Raw genomic sequence first — 19,387 nt, 5'->3', positions numbered from 1 at the left:
CCCCCCCCGCCTTTGGTATTAGATTGCGTTAGGCAGCTCCAGTGTTTGACCCTTTTTGGTGTAAGTTGTAACTATCACATGGAGCGTGTAGGACTTGTTCAGTCTCAGGCTCCGCTCACACATGCACACCAGGAGCGCTGGGTAGACAGTGGTGGTGGAGGTGGTCAGTGCTGGACGGAGGACACAGCTGAGCAAATTTGGACTTTCTGATCTTTTTGTATTTCTGAGTTCTTGAGATTGATTGGCTGGCATCAGCAGCTATTAAATGTAGAGAATAAGAGTTTAAAAACAAAATCTAAAGCACCATTCCCATAAAGCAATTTGCTTTCTGTTCTTCTAGGGCACCCATCCTGTTTGAAATTTTGTCCTGAGTTAACAACAAATGTAAAGGCCTTAAGGTGGCAGTGCATCGAATGCAAGACATGCAGTGCATGTAGAATCCAAGGCAAAAATGCAGTAAGTACGCTCTTCAGTAGACGGTCTCCGGGTAAATCAACTTTCAGTGTTAAAGCTGTTCTCTTTAATAGAATGTTGCACTTTTCTTTTTAAAATGTGAAATACTTAAGATGTCAAACCGCAACTGGGAAGTTGGCACTCCATGATTATATTTTATTGTGAATTTGGTGATATAAGAATTCTTGGCATCTTGAGGTTGGCTTCAGTCTCAATTAGTCTCTAATATGTTATATTCCAGGATAATATGCTTTTTTGTGACTCCTGTGATAGAGGATTCCATATGGAGTGCTGTGACCCACCACTTTCCAGAATGCCAAAAGGTGACCTTTTAAACCACATTAACAATGTATTTTATTACATCCTTGTTAGCCTTGTCCTAGGGTCTCAAAGTTCAGAAGTATGCAGGGTCTTTACGCACTTTTTATCCCTCCCAAGCCACATGCTTGAGGTTATGAACAGAGGAGTATAAAAGCATTTAGTTTGGGGAAATATATTCAATCAAGAGCTCCAATTTCGGCCTGTCAGTACAAAGCCCATCCCTCTCCCAAGACTACCCCCTTGTTAGGAGAAGTTTAGATTGTAGCAGTCAAAAGTTTCAAATACTTTCCATATTATTCAGTACAGTAGAGCTGAGAAATTGAGCATTTTCAAAAGTCATGATGATGGTGATGATTTCAACGTTCTCTGACGGAAAGCCATCACAGTTCTCTTGGCCAGTAATTGATATTTTGAGCAACTATCTTGTGTCGGATGGAATATAGATTTTTATTGTATAAGCAGCCTGATTCACCCTTTCCCCCTTAATTTACAATATGTTAAACATTTCATCGTAACTGCCTTTTTGATGTAAAATCCACTAATTTTCATTGTGGAAGGTATAGAAAGTACAGGCAGAAAAGAAATTCAGAGAAAAAATAAATGGAAATTTTCCCTGTCTCCACACACACTGTATAAAGAAAGGGAACATTCCGTGCCTGTCCTTGTAAACCTATTTTTCCCCTCTCGATAATAGATTGTAAGCATTCCCACATCACTGAAAGTTGTAAACTCCACAGCATAGAGCTGGAGTTGGCAGTCCGGCGATGGAGGCCCACAGATTAGCTTTGTTGTCGTTAGACCGAGCTTTTGAGTTCTCTAGGTGGGACGTGCGTGCTTTAATTTGCCACAATCTCCCTGCTCCTTACTGTCTTATGTTCAACTTGCTTCCGTCATACACAACCCAGCTGCTTCCTGCAGGTATTTCATTGTGCAGCTTCTTGTGTAAGTGAACCATAATTTATTTAACCAACTCGCTGTGGTGGGCATTTGAAATACTGCCATCTTTTTCAATCTACAATTGTTTCCTAAAGCTAATTTCCTACGAGAGGAATTGCTGGTGACAGAGGCCACATACATGAAGGCTGTATTGGTTTTTAGACTGACTATCCATGTATGAGAAAATTTCGTTCCTCCTCTATCATGGCCAACACTGTCCTAGATTTGTTGAAATACAGCCTTATTATGTGGATTTTTTTTTTTTTCCTTCTACCAATTTGATGATAGGAAAAAAGGTCTGGTAATTTTTTCTTTCAGTAGTGAGAACATTTTTGTGTCTGATTGTGGGGTGGTTGTGTATTTTCACTTGTAAAGTACCTGTTTTTATTCATTAATCATTTTTATTGGGATTCTCATCATTTTCTTCCAAATTTGCAGAAGCTTATTTTTTTAAAAAAAAATTGGTCAAATTCATGAAACTTTTTATTTATGGTTTCATTTTAAGTGTCATGTTGAGATTAAGTATCCATGTATTTTTTCTGATACATTGAGGTGTTTTTTTTTATAACATTTATCTGTCCAGAAATCGTTTTTGTTAATCAGGAAGTAGGAAATAATTCTTTTCCTTCCAGGTAGTTCATTGAATCATGTCTTCTTTACCCCACTAATTTGAATTATGCCACTGTTTGAATTATCCCACTAATTTGAATTATGCCACTATTTGAATTAAGATACTGTAAATTTGTCTATAGCCGTGACTTCTGGTCTTTCAGTTTTTACCCACTGATCTATTTCCTTATGCAGATGTGTAGTTTTAATTACTGGAGCTGGAGAGTACTCCAAATTCTAAAGATTTAATTTTAAATTTATATTTTATATTTCTAATCATGTTTAGCTTTGGAAATTTCCAGAAAGAGATAGTAAAGCAAATATATTTTCTCTAGGAGTTTCAAAAACTGATTGACCTACAGTTCTTTCCCCCAGATAAAAAACTAAGTAATGACTGACGGGGCAGGTTCCCATGTGGTGAGGGGGAGTTGGTGGCACAGTGGGTGAAACGCTAGGGAAGGTTTCTGAGATGGAAGTGGACTGGAACCCCTCCCCAAATTGACCTGTAGTAATGGCTTCCTGAGGAGAGTGACAAAAGGGAACCACCTACTTCCCTCAAGTTCTACATACAGGCATCCTTGGGCAGCTTAATACAGCTGCAGTTTATATTTAATATCTTCTCCTAAAATGAAACATTAAAATATTTTTCTCATATATATATTAATTCAGGGATGTGGATTTGCCAAGTCTGCAGACCAAAGAAAAAGGGAAGAAAACTACTTCATGAGAAAGCTGCACAAATAAAACGACGATATGCAAAACCCATTGGACGACCGAAAAATAAATTAAAGCAACGATTGTTGTAGGTTGAGATCTTATCAAAGAAATCTTTTATTTTGTGCTTTAAAATATAGGTGATTGTAACCCCCCTTAGGTTCTGTTTGACTTTTTTTAAGCATCAATTTTCTAAGTTCAAGGGATAAGAAATATTTCTCCTTAAAAATAATTATTTTTAAACTACAGTGGTATTATGGGGTCTTTTGTTGGCAGTTGCTGTGATGTTTTTTTCCAAGCAGCAGTAATGGAAGCAGAATGTAAGAAAGTAGTCCTTCAGCCTTCTGTTTCACTGCCTGAGCGTTAAAAAGGCTTAATTATATAAATATTGCCATAGGAATTTTAAAACAAGAGAGGAATTTGTCCGTGTCTATAGTGAATCTCTTGTCACTCCAGATAACATTTTAGGAAACCGCTTTTGCTACTGACTTTATATTAGCCCCTTTTAAAGTCTTTTTCCCAAAATAGGAGCTTCTGAGAAACCTGCCATGACCATTTGTCCCCAGAGAGGAGCACTTGGCACGTGCATGTCGTGCAGACATAATGCATGTGCAGTAGGGGGCAGATCTACTGTGATAACCCCATTTCCTCTATCCCGTTGCCATATAATTGCCTCTAAAGCCCCATACGGCATTTAGCAGGACTTAGTTGGAATCATGGAGAAGAGATAAGAAGTGAAGTGAATTCATTTTTGACTTCCATGGAGATAGATTTGACTATCAGCTTAAAGTGCAGTGTTTACAAGTGAAACCAGTACATTTGGATATCTAAGAGTTCTGCCATTAGGCTGTCACCATCTCTGTAGCCTTAGTGAAAGGGGCCGTTGTGATTTAAAAATGGGTAGGTGCTCTACCCTCCACCTTAAACAAATCCTACAAATCTTACGCTCTTGCTTACTCCTTAATTTTGCCTGAGGTAATTTCTTTACATTAATCTACTCTCAGGAAAATATCTTCCTGCTTTTTATCTTTCAAGGAAGAAACAGGCTTCTCTCTAGAGTGTTCTGTGAAATTTAGTAAATCCTTTAACCAACAGACATTTTAAAATTGATTTTTATGTTGTTAATTTCTAGAGACAAACATAAAACATACTTATAAATGAAATCTCTCATATTAGTATCATTTGAAGTAGAAATGATATGTTTTCACATTCATCTTGTATAAGCATTGTTCTCGAAATGGGACCATATCCTCAGGGCCCAATTTAAAAAACCAAATTAGGATATAAACTTTCTAAACAAAGGACAGAGCTGAAAATTGCATCTGGCACCAGTCCTAACTTTTTGTTTGTTCAAATTGTCCTTTGAGCTTAGGAATTTTTAAGACAGTCTAGGGAGTTTTCCTTCTCACATGCTTTATAAGCATGTTATCCTTTCTGGGGCAGCCAATTCCAGATCCAGTCCAAATGCAGCATTCTGATGTGAGACATTCTTGTGGGATGAGTTGCTTGTGGGGCGCCCATACGGAATCTTCTAGTGACACCAGAGATCTCTAGCGCCCACCTGATGTGGTTGAATTATGGCAGCAGTCAAAGCTTCTGGCAGTTGCACCACCTCAGATGAGCCTGGTAGAAATTGCTTGATTAAATCTTTGTGTACAACATAACCCCTAAGATGTGTTCTTTTATTTATAACTATTTAAGATATTTTTATAATTCAATATCATACCATTTTCAGGCTTCCATTTCTCCATTATTGGCTTTCAGCTAAATTGATAAGCGCATAATTCTGTCCCAGTATTGTCATAATTCACACACAGACATTTCTATTGTACAAAATTCTGCTATGATATGGGTAACTTCCCAAGCCCTGGCCTGTGGGGCAGGCGGGCAGCCGCTGTGCACGTAGGCACCTGTGTCACAATAGTGTGGGTTGAACTCAGCGTCAAATGAAGGGACCTAGCAGTCAGAACCCGGCGCCAGGTGTCTGATAATGACCATGGTAAATGTGCTGCTTCTTCACCAGACTCTCCATGTCATGTCTGACCTGCTGTAGCTTTCCTTCAATCATTTCTTCAGTTTTTTGCTATTGTTGTCCTTTTTTCAGCAGTATTTTATGCTGTAATTAGCTGTCTTCTCTCCAAAGAGAGTATTATTGGCTACCTTATCATCCTAAGTATAAACCAGTAGAAGAGGATATCTTTTTTTTTTTTAATTTTTTTAAAGTATAAATTTATGGACATGTTCATTGTATTTATCTGAATTTCCAAATTGTCTTAAAAATTACTAGAGATTAGATAAACTTATTCTTTTGCTTCTGGATAACACATATGACTGACTTCCTCCAATACTTTAAAAAAGACATCTCAGGAAACCATAATTTCTTGTGACAACATAAGGGACAACTTACTTTTATTTACTTATAATGACACCATTAGGTGTTCTTCAGTCTGTCCGTAATTGTCCTTCCTTATATAGCCCTTGGGTCCAAATGATTTCTTCCTGTACCTGCTAGATGGGCCCTGGGAGAATCCTGACAGGCAAATGTAGTTGCTGTTGCCTTTTTCACCAGAGAAACATCTAGGTGGTGGCACATACACAAAAACAGTTGTTAGGGTTGCAATTCAGTCTCTTACGTTTAAGCACATTGAATATGCATCTAGTTGCTATAAACTTGTTATTAGATACCTTTATACTTCTATTATTAAATGCTGATACTATTCTCTAAATTTTTGCCTAGGTCTGTAACCAGTGATGAAGGATCCATGAATGCATTCACAGGAAGGGGGTCACCTGGTAGGGGTCAAAAGACTAAAGTCTGTACCACACCTTCATCTGGTCATGCTGCATCTGGGAAGGACTCAAGCAGCAGATTGGCTGTTACAGACCCCACTCGGCCTGGTGCCACCACCAAAATCACCACCACCTCCACCTACATTTCTGCCTCTACACTTAAAGTTAACAAGAAAACCAAAGGGCTCATTGATGGCCTTACTAAGTTTTTTACACCATCACCTGATGGTCGCAGATCACGAGGTGAAATAATAGACTTTTCAAAGCACTATCGTCCAAGGAAAAAGGTCTCTCAGAAACAGTCATGCACTTCTCATGTGTTGGCTACAGGTACCACACAAAAGCTAAAACCTCCACCTTCTTCACTTCCACCCCCAAACCCCATCTCTGGTCAGAGCCCCAGTTCACAAAAGTCCAGCACTTCCACCTCTTCTACCTCTCCCCAGAGTTCTTCCAGCCAGTCCAGTGTGCCCTCCTTTAGCAGTCTTACCAATAACAGCCAGCTGAAGGCACTCTTTGACGGACTTTCTCATATCTATACCACTCAGGGACAGTCTCGGAAAAAGGGACACCCAAGTTATGCACCACCCAAACGTATGCGTCGTAAAACTGACTTACCTTCCACGGCAAAATCTAAAGCCCATTTCTTTGGAAAAAGAGATATTAGAAGTAGGTTTATTTCTCACTCCTCCTCTAGCTGGGGGATGGCTAGAGGACGTATTTTTAAAGCGATTGCTCACTTCAAGCGAACAACTTTCCTTAGAAAGCACAGGATGCTAGGCAGATTAAAATATAAAGTGACCCCTCAGATGGGGACCCCCTCACCAGGGAAGGGGAGCTTGGCAGACGGAAGGATTAAACCTGATCAGGATGATGGTAAGCAAAAGGTCAAAGCTCCAACCAAACCTGCGCCCCGTCCCTTTCTCCCCAACCCCAAGAAAAAATAAATAAATTCCTATTTGTCACATAGGTCTTAGCTATTTCTCTTGTTCTCACTTCACTTTCATACAGAAGCAGCGAAACTTTGACCTTTTTCTGATGCTGACTAAACCTCCAAAATGTTGTTTTTCCAACTAATACTCTCCCACCTTTTATGATTTATTTCCATTCCTAGTGACACTAGGACCCCAGATGCCTCCATAGCGTTGCTTATGGCTTTGTAGTCCCGCATGAGTAGCCACTGTCATGCTTCTGCCATGTCCTCTCCCACGCCGCCGCGTCTGCCGCAGCGCCGCTCCGGCGCATGCTGTGGGCACCTCTGACGGGGTGTTCAGCTCGTCATCTCCCTCTGCTCCATTGCTTTCTCATGACAAAGTCCATCCGCTTCCGTCTCAACAAAGCCTGATCTGTGACTCTGTGAAGTGTGCATTTGGATTTGAGTGTGTCTGTGTGTGTATCTACCATAGGGAGAAAATGGATTTCCTAATTTCATTGAACAAATTGGCCCATGAAATTTGCTACCCTTTATGGAACATAAAGCAAAAATGTATCATTTGGAAAAAGTAGTAGATTTTGTTATTTCAAAACCGATCATGGGAATGCTACAACTAGACATTGATTTAACTTATGATCTTCTTTGGAAAATGTGATTTCATTTTATATTGCTCTAACTTTCCCTTTTTGGTTAAATAAAGTTGTAAAACAATGACCATGATAAATTCAGACAAAAATTTGGGTATCATAGGGAAAGAATACTGCTGGATCTATGAGCAGTGCTTTGAGATAGAAGCTTACAAAGCTCAACAAAAGAAAACAAGTGATCCCTATTTGCCCGCTATGTTGATTTGCTACCATTGTGGTAATAGATGGTGGTTACTCATGATTCAGCTCAGTGAGTACACTTTCTGCTGGTTTTAAACAACAGATACGGAAATAAAAATAAGCATCAAACAAGAAAATACAGATGTAAATGTGATTGGAAACAAGGATGTCATTACTGAAGAAGATTTGGATGTTTTTAAGCAGGCCCAGGAACTGTCTTGGGAGGTAAGGACGGGACACCACATTGTAATAACAAGGGTACACATGGCTCCTTCTGTTCTTCGAGATTAGTTTCTTGATTTCATGGAGTATGCTTTATGGACCTGTAACCGCTAAGCTTGTTCTTGCTGACTCTGCATCTCAAAGCAATGTGTTGCTAGAATTACCTCTGCTCTTCAAGGTAGGGAAGGACTCGGCTGGCCTCACCAAACAGACCACAGCAGTGCTGGTTGAGACAAATTTAAAAAAAAAAAAAAAACACTTCCAGGTGTGAAAAAATAGATTCCTGATTATGTTGGCCTTAACTTAGAAAATGACAATTTAAAATTGTCACCAAAAAGAACATCGCTTTTCAATTTACCGATGCTTCTCCCGACACAGATGGCCAGCCATATGAAAAATGTCGCATATTTTTAACTCTCTGGCATTGATGAAAGCAATATTGTGTTTCATAAATCATTGAAGTCATTTTTATTTTCACTGTCTAGTAATTTCTTTACATGGTTCCTGTTAAAATATTAGCTCTACTTAAGTTACTGTCAACCGAACATTGAAAAGTAAGGGTGTTGGACTTCTCAAACACACATTTGTTAGATGATTATCAGTTGTTTATGTCAGTAGCCTACATTGGATTTCTACGGCTCTATTGTCAAGTACACTTCCTACCCTATCCATGTTGCATCCTCAGTGACGGTGTGGTCCGTGGGCTTGTAAGGTTATTCCTAGTCGTAGAAATACAAGAGGGCCCAGGATTTTGGATGCTTTTTATTTTAGGTGCTGTGGAGTATTCCCATTCCTCATTCTCCCCCTAACAGATGCTTTGGCGAACATAAGTGTCAGATTCTCTCCAACCATTGATTTGACGCCCTTAAATACTAGCATTTTTCTGCCTCCTTTTCGCATTCATGTAGATGTGCCATGAACAATAGGCTGTTCTCTCCAAGACACTCTCACGTACAAGCTTTCATTGCAATGTAGTAAAATTATCTCTTTATTCAAGAAATATTTCTCATTTTGTGTCAGGCAATGTACTAGGTGCTAAGGGTACCACAGTAAACCAGGCAGGTGAATTTTTATCCTTATATACCAACACATGGGAATTGGTGACATATTGTAAAGTGGATACTATACCGCACATTTCATGACTAATTATTTAATAACAATTGGAATAAATATTACTCAGAGGAGGAACAAGGAACCATAAGCATATAATATTACCTGCACTTTATAGTCAGCATTGTAATGCATTGTGGCTGAATCAGTCATGTTCTTAACTTATTTATTTTTATATGCATCTTACACAAACGATTCTTATTTCATGAGTGTCTATAGTATGTTTTTAACAACTTGAAAATTCAAAAGTAAGAGTTCTGGTCTTGATAGGTTGTGGTAGCCTCTATGTAAAAGAACACAACTATGGGGCTGGGGATTTAGCTTAGCGGCATGGCGCCTGCCTGGCAAGTGCGAGGTTGTGAGTTTAATTCCTGTTACTGGAGTGGGGGGAGAACACAACTATAAGTGACAACTGTACCCTTAATATGTGTGTTTTATCACCTCTTCCCCACCCTCCGTGCCAGAAAATAGAGTGTGAAAGTGGGGTGGAAGACTGTGGCCGGTACCCTTCCGTAATAGAATTTGGAAACTACGAGATCCAAACCTGGTACTCCTCGCCTTACCCACAGGAATACGCAAGGTAAGGGCATATGCCTGGCAGACCGTGCGTGTAAGGATGGAAAGTTCTCCACTGTAGAGCAGGATTGGACACTTTTGCATCTTGGTTACATAGGTAATAAAACTTGTCCTTTGAACTTCTAGACCACGCTTTTCTTCTTTGCTTGATAGGGCAAATTTGTTGGTTTTTATAGGAAACCAAATAAGAAAAATAATTGTTTAGCCATTGTAAAGTACTTAGAGCTTCTTCTTCACTTGCTTTTTAAATTTTTCCATGCCGAATTTTAGTTTTAATTCATGGAATTTTATTTTCAAGGGTTTTTTTTGTTTGTTTTTTTGTTTTTTACATCAATTTAGCAGAAGAAAGTAGGTGGAATGGGTAGCCTTGGAAGACCATTTTATTGTCTCAAATCTTTAGCCTGTGAAATTTTTGAACTTGCTTTCATTCTAGAATAGAACGTTACACTTTTCGTTGTCAGTCCTCCAGTCTGGCCAGTCATTAAGACGGGAAAGGTATTGAAGTTGAATGGAAAACTAAGCCATTCAACTTGACCACTGAACTAGTATTTTTGAATATTTTAAAAATATATATGAGAAAAAAATACATATATATATATATATATATATATATATATGAGGTTTAGTGTGTATGAGTAACCCTAGGTTATCTGCCTGAGAGCACTGAATACATAAACTTGACACTTAGTTAACAAGATTTGGAATTCATATTATCTGTGTCTGTATTTCTCTCTTTAAAATCTCATTCTTGCATCCCAAAGACCTTGAAGTGCATCTAAACATGTTCTTATAAATGCCAACAGTAGTTTGTTTAAGCATGGAGAGCATACAAATAAAAATTGGTCTTTTTCGGTTTTTAAAGAATCTCACTATGTAGTTCAGCCTGGCCTTGAAGTCACTGTCTAGCCCAGAGTGGCAGTCCTCCTGCGTCAACCTCCCTTAGAGGTGTGTGCTACCACTCCCAGCAAGCGTCATAATTTGTAAGGTGAAAAAAAATCAGTTGGGCTGAGAAAGCTATTTGTTACTCCAAGAGACAGAATTGGTAGAAAAGAAATCAGGTCTTTTGACTTTCAGCCTTGCAATTACTGCTTTAGACCGAGTATAAATCTAGGATAACTTTAATTACCTCATTCAGAAGTGGAAATGGAAGCAATTAGGACTAGGACTAGGACTTACCTCATAAATATGCAGATTATTTTTTAAAATTACAACTTCACTAAGGAAAAGATTATTGTACTTATAGCACTGACCGTAAACACTTTTGGAAATACAACATTAAATCTGAACTTTGAAAAACACGTATGGTCACATCAGAGCGTGTGGCATCCTTATTGTTGAGTTTTAGAATGGTGGTTCCGAGTTTGAAAACCTCTTTCTAGGACATTTCTAAGGAGCCCAATGATTTGGTTACAAGTAAAATGCAGCTCATATTATGGATTATAATGGCGGACAATATAAAGTCTTTACATCCTCTGTACTACTGGCTCTTATTTTTTTTTTTTTTTTTGCTTTTTAGAAATTATTTCCAATTTTTTTAGCCTTTATGTGATTTACAGAAAATTGAACAGTATTTCCTTTCCCTTGACCTGTATCATCAATCTGATAGAGTGTTTGACTTTTAAACTTTTAACAGATTACCAAAGCTTTACCTGTGTGAATTCTGTCTTAAATATATGAAAAGTAAAAACATTTTGCTAAGACACTCAAAGAAGTGTGGATGGTTTCATCCTCCCGCAAATGAAATTTACCGAAGGAAAGACCTGTCCGTGTTTGAGGTAAGAATGTGTAAATAAAAATCTCAGCTTTTTGAAACCTGACATTCCTAACTGTGGACTGTGTGCTTGTGATTTGTGTGTGGAAGCTACAAAGTACATTTGATTTTGGCACCGAAATTCAGACTGTTCTTTAAAATACCTGCATGTTTCAGGGGTGTTTAACCATAGAAGGCAGCCATTTCACTTGACAAAGAATCCCCACTTCATCATGTCAACTTTTTTGTCTTCCCCAAACCCTGTCTCCAACCACATATATTTAACCAGTGAATTTATGATCTCCTCGGCTCTTTGTAAATTCTACTTTCTTTGGCAGGAGAGTTAGCTTTGTTCGGCAGCTCCAGCCAATGTCTGGCAGGTGCTTATTCTTCCCGGGAATTAAGCAGCTGTACATATCTCCTCAGTACACAACCACCTGTGTTTCCATCCAGCTCTTGGCAGGGCAGATAATCCTTTCGGTGAGACCCCAGCAGATGTTGGGCCTCCTCCCATCTGGGTGGATGGCCACCCCTGGAGAACTCTGCTATTCACGGGAAACCCTTGTGGCCATATGTCTGTCATTTGGGTTTCTTGAAAATACTTCATAGATTCAGAAATGATTTAGTAGCAGAAAGGCTTTCCCTCCATATTGTTTCATTGTTTAATCGTATTTCTGTTGTCAAAGTCCACTCCGGCAGAGTCAGTCATGCCTTGAGGATGCCACGCATTTCATTCCTGGCACTGTGTCTTCACAGGGCTTAATTCTGACCTCTTCACAGGAGTTGCGTACTTCCATTGCCCTGCTTTATGTTCTCTGTGATCCATCTTGCTGCATGGTTTTTTGTTTCTGTGTACAAGCCTTCTTATAGAACAGACATACCTTCTTTCCCTGACATACAGTTTAGCTTTTAGGTTCTCTTTTTAAATTGCTCAGACTAAAGTTTATTATTCTCCTCACAGTTCTCTTATCCCTGGCCTGTGGTGTAATGCTATCATAGTTCCTCATGTGGACCAGGCTGGTTCTCAAACAGCTTGGGATGGGGGCTGGGGATTTAGCTCAGTGGCACAGTGCCTGCCTGGCAAGCGCAAGGTCATGAGTTCGATCCCAGGTACCGGAAATAAACCAAAAAACCCCAAAAAAACAAAACAAAACAAATCAAACAGCTTGGGACCACTAGTTCCTCTCAAGACTGGTCAGAGAACATAGGAAATTCCAGCTATGACTTCTGGTCTTTAAACAACTGCTCCTTGTAGTTATATCAGGCTCATTTGGCAAGCTTTAAGGAACAAGGGTATTGTTGCTGGGGAGATTTGATAAGGTTAGTTCTTATTTAAAAGTGGGCACAACCTTTCTCAACCTGGACGCTGTTGACATTCCAAGTTAGCGACTCACTGTTGGAGGGACTGTGCTGTGCATTGTCTGATGTTTAGCAATATGCCTGTCCTCTACCCACCCGATGCCAGTGGTATTCCCGCCTCCTTCATTCACCTCACTGAAAGTGTCTCCAAATGTAACCGAATGTCCCAGGGACTAGGGAACAAATTGGCCTCAGCGGGAATCACCAAGCTAGGCAAAATCAAGTACATGTTGTCTGACTTTCTGTGAATTCTGAGAGCTACCCACCAGCCTTAACTCGTCGAGGCAGCCAAGCTGCTCTCACTTGAGACTTAACCATTGTTCACATTCCTCTCCTCTCCTTCCTGGATGCCTTGGATCCGTTCTTCTAGCCAAAATAAAATGGAAGTTGCTGTTTCATTGTTTCCCAAAGGACAAAGCATATTGTTGTCCTTAAGTAACTATTAAATAAATTGAAGCTGTCATAAATCCAGAGGGCTGTCACAGGGGGAAGGTAGTGAGTATTGTTAGTGGATAAGAATGATGGGCTCTTCGAGGATTTGGATTGTTGGACCATACAGCAATGAGATGGGTAAACAGCGGAAGCACGTCTGTTCAGTTGATGCATATAAAAAAGGAATTGGAATTGTTAAGTACTAAGGGCCTTGTTCTAGAATCGGTGTTAATACCTGTGTCTCAAGTCCAGTGGATAGGAAACTTGTTCTTGTGTACCAGTTTACTAAGTAACCTGTAAAACAATGAACAGTCCATGTTACTGTTTTCTGTCTTCACCTTATGTAGCCCTCTTATTTTAGATCTTTTACACTGACCAGAATTTCACTTTAGCATTGTCATTTCTTTAGTTTTGGTTCACAGATACATCTCCATTTTTCCTTTTTGTAATATACTATAATTTCCAAAAGGACCATACTCCCAAATACTAAAAACTGCCTTTAATTAAAGAGAGAATTGTATCTTCTGTGCCTGTTGCCTATATTTGATTATGTTGCTAAGTGTGGGACCTAGGTTTCATCCAAGGGAAATAGTTATGTGGAGTCTAAAAATAATTTGTGCAATATGAGAACCCGTATGGTCCACAGGAGACTTGAGAATGGTCAAGTTCATTGTTAAAGAGCTCTGGTGAGCAAATATCCATTTCCCCTAAGAAATGTGTTAGGGAATCTGCTGTGCTTTCTGTTTTCAACAAGTAACTATGTTTGATCAAAAAAATTGGCATCTGTGCCTAGCCTCCTGTCTATAGCCATCAGGATCACAGCTTGATTCTTTTATTTTGAAGAGAAATAGACTGTAATCATGGTACTTATTGTAGGTTGAAATTCATCTCACTTTCTCTGTAAGTATTCCCAACATAGAAATTTTATCTTTTCCAATTATATTTAAAATGATACTTGGGATAAAACCAAAATGGAAGCCTCTTTTACTAATCCATACTTCTGAGGAATCAGAATAATACAGTTCATTTATTTTTATGTGAAGTCCTTTTGAAAACAACATAAAGTTTAATGTACTTGAGCAGTATTTTGATCTCTTTATATTTCCTTAATTCAGATTTGTTCGGTTGAAATAAAGAGTATATGCTAATCATTCCTAAATGCAGATAAAATTTACTCTTTTACTAGTGGTTTCTTCTTTCTTTAGAGTCTTGAAGAGAAATGTAAGCTACCTTAAAATTATTCTAGTTTTAGAGAAAAGGTGGAATTCTGAATTGCCAAGCGACAGCTGTTTTCTGGTTAACTCAATGCTTGTTTAATGGAGTGTTTTAATCTCCCAGTTTAGGATTTAGAAATAAAATTATATGTTTTCTGAAATGCCATAGAGAAGAAAAAATTTTATATTGAGTGATATTTCTGTGTTAAATAATGTTGTCTGTTTCTTTTTGCTAGGTTGATGGGAATATGAGCAAAATTTATTGCCAAAACCTTTGCTTGTTAGCCAAGCTCTTCCTGGACCACAAAACGTTGTATTATGATGTCGAGCCATTCCTTTTTTATGTCCTTACAAAAAATGATGAAAAAGGCTGTCATCTGGTTGGATACTTCTCTAAGGTAAAACTAGAGCCAGCATGACCTTCATTTTCTTTTTTTTGAAATGTTTTTAGTAGAGCCCAATTCTTTCAACAGGGCTTTTTTATGGCTGTAATTTGAATAAGTGACACATTTCTGAAAAGCAAAGGTTCTTGTTCAGAGCTCATGCAAAAAGACAAGAAACAAAAGAACACGGTGCCTAGGAAGTGTGTACAGGACCTCATCACTGAGTGCCGTGCTGACTGTCAGTGTCTGCGCAACATAATCAGGGCTTTGCAGACTACCAAGCATCTTTGATTTTCTAAATGTTACGCTTATTTTCCTTTCCTCCAAGTGGTGTCAGACTTGAAAGATTCGGTGTAATGTAGCATCTAAGCGCATTCTCCTTTCTCCTCATTGCCTTCCCTCTGTGGTCAGCAATATCTCAGTGAGTTAGAACATTGGCATTTGGACGGTTGGGATGCACTGAGTGGTTTTACACTTTGTGCTCTTATTCGTTGCTGTTGTTTTAAGTTCTGAGGCAGCCTCACTTTTAGAAAGACTGCCTGGCCATCTGTTTCCTGGGCAGGATGACACACTGAGGGGCAAAGTGCAGCTTTTCTCTCGCTCAGAGCATTTCTCTCACATTCTACGTAAAGGCTCCTGAGAAGCAATAACTCAGATGCCTTAGAGAAGAACTGTTTTGGAGGTGTTTACCAGGGGAGTGACCTTAACTTTTGTTAGGCACCTTAATGAAATGACTACATAAATGGAAATGATAATTAACAGAGTTTTACAGAAGAGGTGAATTATCAAAAGCTATGCTTTAAATTATTAAAATTATCAAAGCTTTACTTTAAAATACATTTTCATCATATTAAGTGATGTGACTTAACAAACCTCCTTTTCCATAATGTAAATGAAATACAGTGGCACCTCATTTTACCAACTTAATTTGTTTTATAGGGCCGGGGATTTTATTTCAGTGGCATAGTGCCTGCCTGGCAAGTGTGAGGTCATAAGTTCGATTCCTGGTACAAAAAAATTTTGCTTTATGATTTTTGGGGAGGTGGCTGCATTTGTGTTTGTGTGGCGAAGATGGTCATCATCTTTGTCATCCAATGCAGAGTTTGTGAACAGAAGCCAAATTTTGCTGAACCCTTTTGTCTGTGAACTGAATTGTTCACAGACAAGCGTCGGTGAACGGAGGTATTGCTTTGTCAAAGTGCCATTTTCTTGGAGAGTCAAAAGATAAAACATTTTGGAAGCCACTTTATAGTTATTCTTAATTTAAGAATCCACCCAAAGACCATAAACACAAATAAGAACTCATGAGAAACTGCCCCAGTATTTTAATCTACTTGTTTGGTGAAACGATGAAAATGGAGAATGTTAATTACACATTACAGATTCAAAAGATGCCAAACAAAGCATAGAAGAAAATAGGAAGTCTATGTATATAATTTGCAGAACACCTTATTTTGTTAAGATCTTTTTCCCCCAAGAATGAAAAGAAATAGTGGTCGTATTTGTTCTTCCTGTGAGAAAATGGTTGTTTCTGTGGTTGTTTTGGGCAATACTGGGATAGAGCCCAGGGCTTTCCACATACAGTGCAAATGCTTTCCCACTGAGCCACATTTGCATTCATTTATATTTTTATTTTGAGACAGATTTTTGCCAGGCTGCCCCTGCTGGCCTCAAACTTAGGATCCTCCCAAGTAACTTCATGATTTAACGCAAACACCCCATTGCCTGAGTTGCATGTCCTTCATTGTCCCCCTCCTGAGTCTCACAGTGGCCTCCGAGTGGTGGCAACACATACAGTTAGCATAGACTCCTACAGGTTTGTTCACATGTCCTTTTTACTTGGAACAAACTCAACTTTTTTCAGTTTGTCCCCCTTTCTTCTACAGTATGACAGCAGCTACAGTCATTTCTTAGTATTCCACAGTTCTGATATAGCCGTTGTGGTGGTGCACACCTGTAATCCCAGCACTCAGAGGCTGAGGCAGGAGGATTGCCACGAGTTCAAGGCCATTTTGAGCTACATAGTGAGTTCAAGGCCAGTCTAGACTACAGAGCATGACCCTGTATTAAAAAAAAACAAAGCATAAATAACTAAATACCAAAAAATGCTGATACTTTTTGGCAGGATAGTGAAAAAAAGAATCAAAAAATTAACCATGTTAAGTGACTACATGCAGATTAACCCATCTTCTGACATTTCACTTGGAATAGGAAGGACTGGGAGTTATGTTAAATCAAATATTATAGGTTATTAGCAAGACCATTCCAGAGTAGCCAGGGAGTGGTTAAGATGGGGTTCATGAATATCATCCCTTAAAATAGGACTTTCCTATCAGGAAGGAAAGGAGAAGCACTCGTGGTATCCCGATTAGCTTGTAGCAGTCATGGCATGTATTCAAGACAAAGGAAAGGATCACTGTTGGATTAGATTTAAACCCCCAGAGGTGGACATAGTTCTGGACCATCAAAGGAACGTCATCAAGGATGTGTGGTTCCCATCCAAAGTACATCTCTTTGGCTGGGCGTGGTGGCGCATGCCTGTAATCCTAGCACTCAGGAGGCTGAGGCAGGAGGATCATTGTGAGTTCGAGACCAGCCTGGGCTACAAAGTGAGCTCAAGGTCAGCCTGCACTGCATAACAAGATCCTGTCCCAAATAAGACAAAAAAGAAAACAAAGTACATCTCTTTACAGACCGAGTGGCTCACTCATCCACCTTTGCAAAGTGTAATTAATTCTTCGAACTCTTCCTCTTGGTGTGCACATCCAGTGATGGGCCGTCCATCTTCCCAAGCAAATGGGCTCACGTTATTGCTTCCTCCTCATTTGTTTGAGGCTCTGCAGAGAGCTACAAATGTGTGAAAGTTAAGAACTCAACTTTTTCAGAAAGAAATCTTTAGTTCTGCCCTGTAGTGTTTTTTCCACACTCATTTCCTGTGATCTTTCAAATAGGTTCATTACAGATCTGAGTGTTCCGAAAGCAATTCTTTGATGTGGTTGGTTCCATTTGTGGTCATTTTCATTTGTGGTTTATATTTGGCCAGAGCATTCACACCCTCAAAAGCCTTTTCCAGATATTCTGTGTACGTTTTGGTGGCTCTGTACTTGGAATAAAATGCTGCTGTCCTAATGCCGTATCTCATACAGATAGCAAATTCTGCATTAATGCTCAGCTGTTTCTCGCCGTACTGTGCTGGTGTCCTCCCGGTTTCAGACTATTGTAATATTTTGGTCTTATTTTGTTTGAAGCTGTGGGGTTTCTTGTGCTGTCTTTTTTGTTTTGTGTTGTTTTCCTGGTTTGAGATGCAGATTATTTCTCCCACTTTTTTACTTGGACTTTTTATTCACAGGAAAAGTGTATTTGTGCACATCTCCCTACATATCTACTATTTTAGTTTCACTTGGGCATTTGCTCAAAGTCAAAAGACAGCTGGCTGTTGCAGAGTAGTAGATTATTATTTAGCAAGGTTGCCATCTAAATCCACACTTAACCCACTGGCACCTCTGAGTTTTTAGTTTGTATCTCCCAACTTGTGTGAGCAAGGAAAGCATTTCTTCCGTGCTGTCTGTATTTTATTTGGTTCCTGTTTCCTTGAATTCATTATTCGTAAGTTATTTGAATTTTGTGGTACCGTCTTTCAAGAATAAAGAAGTAATTGAGAGGCATGCCAGGAGTGATGGTTTGTTATCAGCTGATAGGTGTTTGATTAACTTATTATGCTGCGTAATTCTGACCTTCCCCACTCGCCCATCTTCGTGGGCTGTTTCACAAGGGCAGCCTCACGTGCAGGAATTGCCCACTTCAGCAGAGCTCTGACATACTTGATCTGTTTCTCCTTCCCCCAGGAAAAGCTTTGCCAGCAGAAGTATAATGTCTCCTGCATAATGATCATGCCCCAGCACCAAAGGCAAGGATTTGGACGGTTTCTCATTGATTTCAGTAAGTGAAGTGCTTTATTTACTTTCATGATCCAGTGAGCTGATGCCTCTTACAGGAAACAGTAACACATAAAACTTTATTTAACCTACTTTGTTGTTTTTATCAATAGATAATGGATTTTCTTTTTATATTCACGTAGGCTAGAAAATCTTCCTCAAATGAAAATTTTATTGCTCTGTACTCTAGGAAATTGAGACCAGATCTCTCCACAGTGTCACCAGCTCACAAAGCCATTACCCTGAATGAACCTGCAGAATTGCTTTCCTTTCTGTGGTGCTCATGTTCATTATCACCGAAAGAGGCAATTATTTGCCATTAAACCTAAAGGAAGTGTTATTTAAAAGGATTTTCAGCTTTCTCAAGTTTTGCCTGTAATCTTGTACAGTACAGAGCAGGAAAGGGATATTTCCATTTAGAAAAACAATTCTTTAGGTGGCCTATCCTGAGCCCTCAGTAATAGAAATAACTCTTATCTTGTTTTGTGTTAATTTCCTTTTCTATTATGGAAGTTATTACAGCATTTGTAACTAGCGGTTTCCCAAGAAAGTTTTAAGTACACTTGTGTCTTCTGATTCTCCTCAGTTAAAAACACATGCATAAGATACGCTTTTAAAAATTGATCATTTTTTTCTCCTTGTTAATATTACACGGGGTATGCATAAATGTAGTGTTAAGCCTACACTGGGAGAATTGATTTAAAATATCCAGGTAACGTGAAGGCCAGTGTCCTGTGGTAACAGTCGCTTCTGGCCCTGTGAAAACCTATTACTCAGAACTGTGTGTACTGCTTGATTATCAGATTGGATTGTAGTTTGTCT

The 19,387-nt window shown here is 39.0% G+C and overlaps 1 protein-coding gene across 1 annotated transcript in view; it reads left to right on the top strand.

Moving 5' to 3' along the window:
* Positions 1-19,387, top strand: part of LOC102029900 (histone acetyltransferase KAT6B) — a 64,315-nt gene that overhangs the window by 8,749 nt on the left and 36,179 nt on the right. The window contains exons 2-10 of the mRNA XM_013516975.1: positions 341-456; positions 695-776; positions 2,989-3,121; positions 5,771-6,699; positions 7,688-7,809; positions 9,381-9,496; positions 11,126-11,267; positions 14,484-14,645; positions 18,476-18,569. Coding sequence (XP_013372429.1) covers positions 701-776; positions 2,989-3,121; positions 5,771-6,699; positions 7,688-7,809; positions 9,381-9,496; positions 11,126-11,267; positions 14,484-14,645; positions 18,476-18,569 — 1,774 coding nt within the window. The 5' untranslated portion in view covers positions 341-456; positions 695-700. The remainder of the gene's footprint in view (positions 1-340; positions 457-694; positions 777-2,988; positions 3,122-5,770; positions 6,700-7,687; positions 7,810-9,380; positions 9,497-11,125; positions 11,268-14,483; positions 14,646-18,475; positions 18,570-19,387) is intronic.

Source organism: Chinchilla lanigera, unplaced genomic scaffold, assembly GCF_000276665.1.
Source record: "Chinchilla lanigera isolate Chin_1 unplaced genomic scaffold, ChiLan1.0 scaffold00036, whole genome shotgun sequence".
NCBI lineage: Eukaryota > Metazoa > Chordata > Mammalia > Rodentia > Chinchillidae > Chinchilla > Chinchilla lanigera.
Note: the sequence above shows the minus strand (reverse complement) of the source record. Positions and strands in the feature narration are given on the sequence as shown.